The following is a 12,279-nucleotide window of genomic DNA, read 5'->3' on the forward strand; positions in this document are numbered from 1 at the left end:
ATAAAAAAAATAATTACAAATTTAAATAAAACAAATGTGCATGAACTAAATTAATAAAAAAATAATTACAAATGTGGATGTGATATTTCAATGCTTTTTATGCACTGAAACGAAATTATATTTTAATTAAAACAAAAATGGGCATTAACTAAATTAATAAACAATCATTACAAATGTGCATGTGATATTTGAATGCTTTTTATGCACTGAAATACAATTATATTTTAATTAAAACAAAAATGGGCATTGAATAAATTTACAATCATTACAAATGTGCATTAAGTATTTCAATGCTTTTTATGCATTGAAATAAAATTATATTTTAATTAAAACAAAAATGTGCATTAACTAAATAAAAAATCATTACATATGTGCATGTGATATTTCAATGCTTTTTATTAATTGACTAAATGATACTTTAAATAAAACAAATGTGCATGAACTAAATTAATAAAAAAATAATTACAAATGTGGATGTGATATTTCAATGCTTTTTATGCACTGAAACGAAATATTTTAATTGAAACAAAAATGTGCATTACCTAAATTAATAAATGTGCATGTGATATGTTAATATAAATAAATAGACAAATTTATACCCTATACAGTGATGAGATGGTAATACAGAAGCGGAATATTTAGCATATTCAAGTTTATGCTGCAAAGGTGGCACAGAAGCACTTCTGAAGTGGCATTACACAAACTGTTTAATGCTGCTCAGAGGTGGCATGAATGCATTTACACAGCAATTAGAACTGCATACTTTGATACTTGGGGCTAAGCAGGAATAATTTAGTCTGGCTTTTACACAGCATTGGATCTTCACACTTTATTTTGAGCTTGCACAGAGCAGCCTTAATTCAGTCGTGTTAAGATGCTTCTAGAAATAAAACGAACACAGACAAGTATTTGAACAAACTCTTAAAATTTTATTGTTTGTTAAAAATTATTTTGCAGTACAATATATTCCTTCTGTTAAATGTAGAAAACGTACAGATTGAGTCAAAAGGCACATTTGTTTACACTATTTACACTTCCATTTACGCTCATAAATATTGGGATAAAACAAAGAAGCCCAAAGTAAAAGTGCTGAACAGAATTCTAACATAACAATAATAATATCAACAACAATACATACACAATCAGTAGCAGATTTAATAAATGTTTTGTTTTTATTATTAAAGTGTTCACTTGTGATTTCCGTGTATTTAATTCTGGCAAGAGTCGTCAGGACAAAAGAAAAGGTTTTTACACACAAAAATGTTGAAACTAGTATCTGGAGCCAATCACAGTTTCATGGGAACCGGATTGTTTTTGTTCATATTATCGATCCAGTTTCGAAACTGCTTGCATAAAAATTACACACATGTAAAAAACGAATATCAAAAGCAGAGAACTTGTAGTAATACTCGAGGGTTATTCCTAAATTCGCATTTTTTTCTCTCATATACTTCAAGTCTAGAATATGATCGCCAGGTGTGTAAAGTACAGTAGTCAGTTTCACACGATGGCGCGCTCCTTCCCTCGACTTTTCCTGAGATTTAGCACGACTGTACGAAGCCTGCAAAAACTGCACAGAAAACTTTGGTGCGCTGGGAATCTAGACGCCCCGAACCTAAACAGAAAACGTTAATTTCGAGTCAAGGAATAAGTAACATGCAGATGTAGGGCAGTGCAGTTCGGGGGCAGATTCTGTGTTTTTGGGAGCAGGAGAAATCAAAATCAAACCCTGACAAGGCATTGGAAAAGTGTTTCAACTTCTACATAAAGTCTACCTCTACTAATAATGTCCCTTGGATATAAATAGCAACAATAATAATATTAATAACAATAATACGAATAATACAGCAAGACGCCAATACATTTGCTTCAAACTACACGAGAATACAAGACAGAAGGAAAAAACGTTGACCTCATACAAATAAACAAACAAACAAATCCGTTTCTATCTTTTAAAGAAATATAATATTCTTCGAACGCATTTCAAAAATATCCCTTCTGAACTGATATAAAGAGAATCGCCAGTTGTTCGTGGGCCAGTATTTGATCTGTTTTGGTTTTTATTGCTAAGAAAGACGTCTCGGCGTGAGCTCCAGCGCACGTTCACAGCGAAGTCTGTAATCGACTCCCAAAAGCTCACGGCGATTAATCCGCAGTGTACTATAGTTTATAAAACACTTGTTTGTGTGGACAGTGATGAGTCTTTATGATACCTGAGAGAGTATTCAGCAGAACGCGATCTGCTCATGAGCGCCGACATCACCGAATCGTCAACGAAAGATATTGAAATGTAGAAAGAGAAGAGGATTTCACAGGGTTTAGGAGTCAAACAGCAGTTTAAGAATCATTTCCTCTACGGAGAACCGACGCCAGAGGGAATAAATAATATAACACTACTCTGTCTAGAAATATATATATTTATATATACGCACACAAAACTGCATCTGAAGGAGATAAAGGCACTGATTTAACAGAAGGCATTCATTCGATAAAGATAAACTCCCTTGGAGAGGAAACAGTATACACCGATATCTTAATAAATAAACATCTCTTTTACCTAATGTCTGCTGTGATGAAATGTCAGATGGATAAGCCCTATTGCCTCAAATAAGGCAAACACCAATTGATTTCAAGTCTTCATTGATCGTCAACGAACTGAACGCAATTCATAGCTTATGGACTGAGAATGACTTGGGAACTGAACTTCATGTTTGAGCCTCTAGGTGGCGTCCTAGTCTGTTGTTTTGAACTGGATGACGGACTGGCGGTGATCCGAGGGCGGTCCGTGGATCAGGGTCTCCGGGGGGGGCGTCCATACTGCTGTGGCCGTTTGGTAACGGATGCGTCTGTTCGGAGGAAGAGGACGATGGGGTGAAGTGCGAGGAGGAGGAGCTAGAGTCCGAGAGGGAGGAGGAGTTTGTCGGCGCTGACGCCAAGAGGGAGGAGTAAGCAGGAGGAGGCGGAGTCAACGCTTGAGAGGTGAACGGGTATTGATGTTGCGAATCTGGCGAAGGGTAACCGTATTCCAAGTCATCGAAATCAAACTCGCGGTTCGTTGTTTCTGTAGCTGGCTGAGTGGCATGTGATTGCATGGTTTGGGGTTGCGACGGAAGGGATTGCGACTGCGCATGTTCGCCGGGGTGTTGTTTCAGGTGCATGCCGAGCAAGTGTGCGTTTGAGGTGTGCATCACGCGTTGAGTGTTCTGGTGTAGCATTGCGTGCGAGGATTGCGGCGATTGCATTTGTGTGAGAAGCCGCAGCACGAGCGACGTGTCTTGCCCTCGCTCCAGCTGCGACAGAAGCGCTTTGTACTGCTCGGACGAATGTGTGCGTGAACTGCTCTGTTGTTGTTGCTGCTGTGTTAGCATCCCAAACGACGCATGATTCTGCTTTAGTGTGTGAATGTGCTGCTGAGGGGCTTGCGACGACGGCGACAGGCGCATGTTCGGGTGCAGCGCCACCTGTCTGTGTCTCTGCCGCTCCCGGGAGATCAAATCTTCCAGGTTGTACGTCTCGGGAACAACCGCGCCCGGGCGTGCTCTCACGTCTAGCATGCGTCCACGGAGGGACACGCCGTTTAGGTCTGGCACATGCGTCTTGATGTCCGGCGATGGGCAGGGGCTGATGGTCAGATCCAAGACCTCGCTGACGGCTTCGCTCTTTGGCGGCAGAAGGGATTGTGGGTAGTGAAGAGAGGGAGGAGGGTTTGCGATAATCATCTTGGTCAGCATCTCTTGGCGTATACGCTTCTCTCTCTCCCGCCGCTCTTTCTTCGCCTTCTCGTCCATCTGAGATAACTCCTCGCGCACGCGGAGGACGCAGTTCTCTGGGATTTTGATACCTGAGACAGACACATAATTGTTATTTCCTCTTGAAGAGACATAAACAGACATATAACGGCCTATAGGACAATACATATATCTGACCCTGGAGCTTGTGTTGAAAGCGTAGATTTGTAGCAATAGCCAAAAATACATTGTATGGGTCGAAAGTATCGATTTTGGTTTTATGACAAAAATCACGTTCCATGAAGATATTTAGAAAATTCCCTTCTGTATATATATATTAAAACCTAATTTTTGATTGGTAATATGCATCAAAGCACGATAACATTGTTTATTAAAAGTGCGTGTTTCAGTATCGTCGTCTGTACCCACTTTTAATGCACAAGCTCTTTAAATTAAAGTGGATTCTGATTGGCTGAAAAACAGGTACGTGTTCCTATGCGCTGTTATTGTTACAGCTGTGTTGGGACTCTATTATTCGATTTTTAAAGCCGTATCATTGTCATCCATCATCAATTGTGATAATACTCAATGACAAATCTGGGATATTCATTGCAAGGGCTGCACGATAAATGGTAAATCATGATATAATCATGATTATTGTCATATTAAATTTCGTTTTCGATTTCATCAGAATTATTGTATTTGCACAGAAGCACAAATAAAGAAAACACCCACTGGTTTAGTCGCAGCAAACAGAATACTATATATCACTTATATTCAATAGAGATTGCTAAACTTCACCATAAATGTTTGCCATTGTTTTCAGCTCATCAGGGAGGAAACATTAAATACACCACTGGGCAGAACATGTACTGATTTCAGGAAAAAAAGCTCTGATTTGGTGGTTTTCGTGCATCGTGCATCCCTATTCACTGCAATAATTAGGAAACAGGATTGAGAAGTAAGATAAAACATCAGCTCACCGACTTGCTTGCTGTTCTGTTTGGTTTTGAGCCGTACGATCTGCAGGATGCTGGAGTTGGTGATGTCTGAGACGATGTCAGACACTCGTTTCCAAACCCTGAGCAGCGCTCCACACAGCATGTGATACTGTCTGAGACGCATCCCCTGAAAACACTCCTGGCCCTCGTCGATCAGCTTACACTTACCCTTCCTACCACACACACACACACACACACACACACACACACACACACACACACAAACACACACACACAACACAACACTGTAAGAGCTGTGCACACATTTAATACCACTACGCCAGATTCTGACAGTGAAATCCAATCATTTCAACGGGAATCAATGCACTGAAGATGGACTTCCAGTGACGAAAAGATTCACAAAATGTGATTTTTGTGTTTGTGTTTATTAAACTCTGACACACAAATTTGCAAAACCAACCAAAGCTAAAGATCCACAATGGACGAGGCGCTCATTCTGGTGGTTTTAACTAAATATGAGTACTTTCAAACGATTAATCGCGATTAATCGCATCCAATATAAACGTTTTTGTTTACATAATATATGTATGTGTGCTGTCTATATTTATTGTGCATATATAAATACACACACTTGCATGTATATATTTCAGATTTATACATATATATATATATATATATATATATATATATATATATATATATATATATATATAAATAATATGAATTCTATGAATATATTTTCAAAATATATACAGTGTATGTGTGTGTATTTAGATTCATAATTTGACAGCACTACTAAATATCAATTGTTAACTAAAACTATATCTAAAGTTATTAAGTGCAATAAAGCCTAAATACAACAAAATAAAATACTATATAGAAAGTCATGGAAATAAACTTTACATTCAAGTTCTGTCTAACACGTTTAAGGTATTTATTATTAAAATTATTATTTTAATAATACCAAAACTCGGATATAAATTAAAGCTAAATGTAAATATAAAAAAATTAAGGACAAAAGCAAATAAAATGACTAAAACTTTGTTCGTAAAAAAAAAAAAAAAAAAAATAGGCAACTAACTTAACTAAATCTATAAATTACAGAAAATTAGTTTTTGGTTAACTTAAAATCGAAAATGTGCGAAAAAACAAAAAAGTGTTATAATGACATAAAATTAAATACTAAAATGCACACTACACAATTACGTAAAATCATCCATAAATAGAAGCTGTTTGAAAAGCAAACAGGGCTGGTTCATTTCATTATCGTCATCATTATCACGTGTGAAATCTTACAGAGAAACAGTATTTGTGACCACACTTTTAAACACACACACACACAAACACACTTATTTAATCAGTTTACAGAGTTGTATTCTAGTAGTCAGTTAGTTATTAGTGCAAATTACAACAAAAACCTAGAAAAAAATAGTGGAACATATTGTTATACATGGTCAAAAACAAAAAGTATCAGTGTCCTCAGGTTCAGAGTCTCTACTGATCGCTCACACACACACACACACACACACACACACACACACGCACACACGCACACACACACGCACACACACACTCACCAGTTGGCATGCATGCAGTTGGTGAAAGAAAAGACAAACTGACTCTTCCAGAAATCCTTTGCTTCATCAGGAGTCACCTTCAGAGCGGGAAGAAAAACACTTGTGTTCATCAGAGCGTTTACTGTGAACCTGGACTGGCGGCTAAAGAGCCATCAACACTTTTATTAATTAAGTTCATTCTATTGGGCTAGCTATGCATTTAATGCAGTCTGGCATCTGTATTCACTCTCTCACAGGAGGATTAATGATATATGAAGTGGTTTTTGATTAATAAAGAATAATAATAATAATAATAATAGGTAAACTCTGAAAACTACGACCTCGACTGAACTCAAGTTTGTACCGGACAGTCAAACACACACACGTGTTCCTGAAAGACCTGCTCTCTACCACTGGATGTCAGTGTGTGTCATATCAGTGTGTGTGAGCTGTAGGGACTTGTGTGTGTCGTACCTTGTAGTATCTCAGAAGCAGGTTGTCCTGGTTCTCCGGATTTATCTGTTTGCCGATGTTGGGCTTATAAAGGATGAGATTCCGACCACGACCCTGTTCGGCGAGCAGGACACACGGCTGACTCCCACGCAACTGCACACACACACACACACACATATATATGGTAATAACATACTCAAAGATAGTCATTTGAATGATTTTAACAGCATAAACACAGCAAGCGTAATTTATTGTCAGACATCAGTGTGTGATGATGTGTGGTGTACCCTGTTTGAGAGGTAAAAACCATCATATTCTCCAGTGAGCTTCTCTGCTTTACTGCAGGCCTCTTCCCAGGGCATCCCACGATCAACACTGATCTGAAAACAGCCACAGCACAAAGTCAGGACATTCAAAAAAAATTTAATTAAATTTTTAATAAAATATTTTTTATTAAATAAATTAAATTATATATATATAGTTTTTTTTTATTCTATTATGTATTTATTTTTATTTTGGGTTTTAGAAAAAATATATTTTATAAAAAAATATCTATCTATCTATCTATCTATCTATATATATATATATATATATATATATAAATAATTATATTTATATACAGTATATATGTAAAACTAAAATATATGTAGGATAAAAATAAAAAAATAAATTATTAATTTGCAGAACATTAACAAATAAAATTAATACTATATGAGTGGGGTACAGCAATGTCTATGATAACAAATTAAACTGTATAATATGTTTAAAAAGCATAATTTACAGTCCAGATACAGGTTTTCACAAAAACATAGTTTATTAAATAATAAACTTCACATTTCAGCCTTGAAACCATTTTTAAGAGTCAAAAGTATTAATTATAATATTAATACAAGCAATTATATTCAATCATTATATTATATGAATTAACATTTAAATATATTTTAGTCTTCACAGTTTAGATTTTTATAATGCATTGTCTTCCGATGAATATTTGTGTTGAAACTGTGATGCATTTTATTTTTCAGGATCCACAGAGGATTAAAAAGTTGAAAAAGACAGCGTTTATTTGAAATATAAATATTTTGAAACATTATAAATGTCACTTTTGATTAATTGAATGCATGCTTTCTAATTAAAAGTATTAATATCCCTAATTTTCCTGTACCTTATAGAGGATGACTTGGCCTTCCTGAGGGTTTCCTGGAGTTAGAAACTTCTCCTGTGTTTCCTCGTGAATCTCATCATTACCAGGAGCGAGATCTGAACACACAGAACAAGACACACACACACACACAGCTCATCTACTGCTGTGAAAACACACAAATATAACAGCATTACATTCAGATTCCTCACCTAATATTCCCATGTCATATTTTCCCTCTTTTTTATCCTTGTTGATCAGGTAGTCGAAGTTATCGGTGAAGTACTGGAACAGAGAGTTCTGCTGATGGACCTCCAAACCCAAAATACGGTTCAGAAACTTAGTGATGGAGCAATCTGTGATATGGGGCAAATGAAAGCCAATGTAACAAACTCAATGCATTTCAATGCAACAGAAATAGCACACATAACCAGATCAAATGCACAGATTTTGAATCATGATAATAATGCATGATATTACATTCACCTCTCTCTGTATTCTGACTTAGACGCGGCTCCTTACAGAAGATTCCCACATCGATCATGCCTTGCTTCATATCTGCCACACACACATATGAATATTTCATTAAGTGCACACACACATTACACCATCATGCTCTTCTGCATGTGCTCGAACACTATAGTAAGCAACATTACGATTACCGTGTCTTAAATCAGACTATGCACGATGCATTTACTGCAAAAAGAACAGTGTTTATATTAAATATTACATTACCTCTGAAGAACATGATGTCTCCTCCTGGGTAGCCCTTCGGTGGAGGGACCTTGTTGTCGATTTGCCTGAGGATGGCTTTAGTGATCTTATCCAATGCTTTGGTACCATACTAAGACAGACAGAAGATAAAGAACTGGTTAAATCACTTGGTTCAAATGTTGATTTTACCCTCACTAGTGTCTTTTTCACACTGTATTTGTGGGACTGTTGCAATATGGGAATCGGCACGAAAAGTGTCATCCGACTGTGAAACATATTGAGGTTCATACATTTCGTCCCAGTTTAGAAAACAAAAAACTAATTAAACGTTTTAAGTCAAATTAGGTTAAATGCAGTCCAATGTGTTGCTATTGTTAACTACAGCTAAGCCAAAAACTATAAACTTTTTTTTTTTTAAGTAAATTTAAATAGTAAAAAAAAAAAAAAAAATGTAATAAGATAAAAAAAAAAAAAAAAGGATTTCTAGTTTTAAAATATTTAAATTAATAATAAAATGATTTAAAAACATATAGAAATGTATAGAAATGTATAGAAATTTAATAAAAGAATTATAACAAAAGAACATAAAATTAATAAGATAAAAACTAAAAAAAAAAAAAAAGATTTCTAGTTTTAAAATATTTAAATTAATAATAAAATGATTAAAAAATATATCAAAATTTATAGAAATGTATAGAAATTTAATAAAAAAATAACAAAAGAACAAAATTAATAAGATAAAAAATAAAAAAATAAAATAAAATAAAAAAATAAAAAAGATTTCTAGTTTTAAAATATTTAAATTAATAATAAAATTATTTAAAAATATACAGAAATTTATAGAAATTATAGAAATGTAATAAAAAAAAAATATAACAAAAAAACAAAAAATTATTAAAACTAAAATGAAAATATAAAATAAAAGCTAAATCTAAATATTAATAAACACTTAGATAGGCATGTAAAAAACCACACTAAAATAGCACCCTAATAAAGCCATGCAGAAGAACAGAGAATAGTCTATTATATATAATTGTAGTTGATAAAGGGGAAAGGTCTCCTACTTTGTTCTCAAAGTTGTACTGGCTCAGGTCTCTGGATTCAGTGGCTCGTCGGTCGCCGTGTGTCAGAGCCCCCTTTAAAACACAACACACTGCTTTAAACAAGCTCTCAAACATACATCGCTTTCTCACAGGAATGTAGAACGGCGTCTAATGAACACTGTATAATTATAGAAGTAGACTGTAATGTGTTATAGTTGTAAGAGCGCATGTTTTATTTTCTTTATCTGATGAGCAGCTGGAAGTAGTAAAGACATTTCAAAATAAGAGTCCTGCTGTAGTTCCGGTCGTCTATAAATTAAAAGTCCTGCATTATGCAAAAACAATTATTGGTACTTCGGTTAACTGTAAACTAACTGTAATAAACTGTATCTGGCTATTAATTAAAATGTCTCAAATGTAAATAATTGCATACAATTTGAATAAATAATCCCATAATTGTAGATATATTTAAAAACTTAGTGTATTATATGTATTCAAATTATGTATTAAGGAAATTTATTTATTCATTTTCATTGTGCACCACCAGTTCTCAACATGCTCAAATCTATTGAGTGTGTATTTAACATCTGAGAAACCGAGACTGCGGTGAGACTTTACCAGGCTCTCCAATCTCTTGGCAACGATGGAGGCGAAGCGTCTCTCTCCAGCAAGTTCAGAGATCAGGAAGATGTACTCTGGAGCTGTAACCTGATTAGAGCGATGCGTTCGACCTGAGATACACAGCCACAATATTAGCAACCTCCCCGACGCCTCTCAAACACACACACACACACTCACCGAACTGCTGGATGGCTCGGTCTGCGCTCCACGGCAGCTCTAGGGTCATGTGAACTCGTCTCTTTTGGTTCGGCACACGTCTATCCGCCTGTAGAGAGATGCCTGAGCTAGCTGCTTCAGAGATGATGGCTATCAGCTGAGAGAGAGAGAGAGAGAGCATTAGTGCAAACATTCAGAATGGTGCTGTGTCTGTGGGTCAGAGGTCAGAGGTCGTCACCTTCTCTCCGGTCATGAAGCGCTCTTTCTCTCTGATGTTGACGTGGTCGATGGTCAGGCCCTGCTCCGCTCTCGTCTCATACCGAACGCTGCCATCAGGACGCCGCACCACACGCCCCTTACGACCCGTCATCTACACACACACACACACACACAAACAGAGACACACACAGGGACAGACAGACACAGACACACACACACACACACACACAGACACACAGACACACACACACAGACAGACAGACAGACACACACACACACACACACACACACACAAACAGAGACACACAGACACACACACACACACACACACACACACACAAACAGAGACACACAGACACAGACACAGACACATACACACAGAGACACACACACAGGGACAGACACACACAGACACACACACACACAGACACACACACACACACACACGCACGCACGCACGTACAGACACACGCACAGACACACACAGATATATATATTAACATTTAACTTGTGTAAAACAACATCACATTGCGAGTCTAAACACACACAGATGTGAACAAGCATCAAGGGTCTCGAAAAAATGTTAAATCTTAAGAGCACTGTTATTTTTGTACAATTTATCCACTATTATATATATATATATTTTTTTAGATGTTTTATATTATTAGTAATTTTTAAATACATTTTAGTAATTTGTTTTTTTTTTGTTGTCATTTTTATTTCATTTTAGTATCTTTTATTTTCATAAGTAAAAAAAAAATATATATTTAGTTTTAATTTATATTATTTCAGTTGCAATGTTTGCAATTTTAGTACTTTCAGCAAGGAAGTTACCAAATTTTTCTCATTTTCATTTAAGTTTTTAAAAATATCGATATATTTATCTTTAATTTATATTTATTGCCTTTTTTTGTAATCTTAGTACTTAAACTTATTTTATTCCAAGTAGTAACCAGGGCGTCTAGCTTTCTTTCTTATTCTTTAATATTCCTACTTAAATTAATATTTAATTCATTTCTAGTTTTATTGATTGTAGTACTTAAACCTCTCTTATGTCAGGAAGTTCCCAAGGGAAAACATTTCCTATTTTCTTATTAACCTATTTTAATAATAATTTATTTTTGTGTGTTATAAACGTAACGTATTCAATTGTTTTGTTTTTTTAGTATATTTTGTAGTTTTATTTCAATTTACGAAAATTATTTTAAACAGTTTTGCTTCTTGGCAGACTTTAAATAATTCATATTTTAATCTTTTTTTTTTTTTTTTTGCATCAGACGGTCTCTGAATGCTTAAACGTCTGAGTCTGAGACTAAACTTTAGTCAGTAATATGATAATAACAATGCTGCCGTCTATATTAAGTGTTCATGTAACTGTTTCAAACACACAACACGATGCATGGCAGTGACCCCTCACCTCAGAAACCTTCTCTGGTCCTCCGAACCTGTCGATCAGCTCGTCAAGAGTGTTAAGCGGCAGCTCTTTCCCCAGCTCTGCTATCTTTCCCAGCATCCTCTGCTTGAGTTCTTCTAGTTTAGCTGAAAACAGACAGAGGATGATTTCAGCAGAGTCTGGAACAGACCTTAATCACTCCTTTGTGGTTTCACCGTCTAGACTGAAATGAGTCCTGATTTAATAAGCTCTGAATGCACTTCCTGAACGTGTTTCAAAACACCATATTGCAT

The 12,279-nt window shown here is 35.6% G+C and overlaps 1 protein-coding gene across 5 annotated transcripts in view; it reads right to left on the reverse strand.

Moving 5' to 3' along the window:
* Positions 1 to 908: 908 nt before the first annotated feature.
* The window catches only part of LOC113111952 (protein strawberry notch homolog 2-like), a 28,503-nt gene continuing 17,132 nt past the window's right edge, over positions 909 to 12,279 (reverse strand). For 4 of the 5 annotated variants that reach the window (XM_026277244.1, XM_026277262.1, XM_026277235.1 and 1 more), the window contains exons 19-32: positions 12,011 to 12,132; positions 10,613 to 10,744; positions 10,396 to 10,531; positions 10,216 to 10,328; positions 9,619 to 9,690; positions 8,576 to 8,684; positions 8,327 to 8,398; positions 8,053 to 8,196; positions 7,865 to 7,959; positions 6,987 to 7,079; positions 6,721 to 6,852; positions 6,268 to 6,344; positions 4,712 to 4,902; positions 909 to 3,841 (exon numbers count right to left, since the gene is read on the reverse strand). In XM_026277244.1, the coding sequence (XP_026133029.1) occupies positions 2,706 to 3,841; positions 4,712 to 4,902; positions 6,268 to 6,344; positions 6,721 to 6,852; positions 6,987 to 7,079; positions 7,865 to 7,959; positions 8,053 to 8,196; positions 8,327 to 8,398; positions 8,576 to 8,684; positions 9,619 to 9,690; positions 10,216 to 10,328; positions 10,396 to 10,531; positions 10,613 to 10,744; positions 12,011 to 12,132 (2,624 nt within the window). In that variant the 3' untranslated portion in view covers positions 909 to 2,705. Of the gene's footprint in view, positions 3,842 to 4,711; positions 4,903 to 6,263; positions 6,345 to 6,720; positions 6,853 to 6,986; positions 7,080 to 7,864; positions 7,960 to 8,052; positions 8,197 to 8,326; positions 8,399 to 8,575; positions 8,685 to 9,618; positions 9,691 to 10,215; positions 10,329 to 10,395; positions 10,532 to 10,612; positions 10,745 to 12,010; positions 12,133 to 12,279 lie in introns of those variants that run through there. The other variant, XM_026277270.1, reaches the window with a different exon arrangement.

This window comes from Carassius auratus, chromosome 2 (assembly GCF_003368295.1).
Source record: "Carassius auratus strain Wakin chromosome 2, ASM336829v1, whole genome shotgun sequence".
NCBI lineage: Eukaryota > Metazoa > Chordata > Actinopteri > Cypriniformes > Cyprinidae > Carassius > Carassius auratus.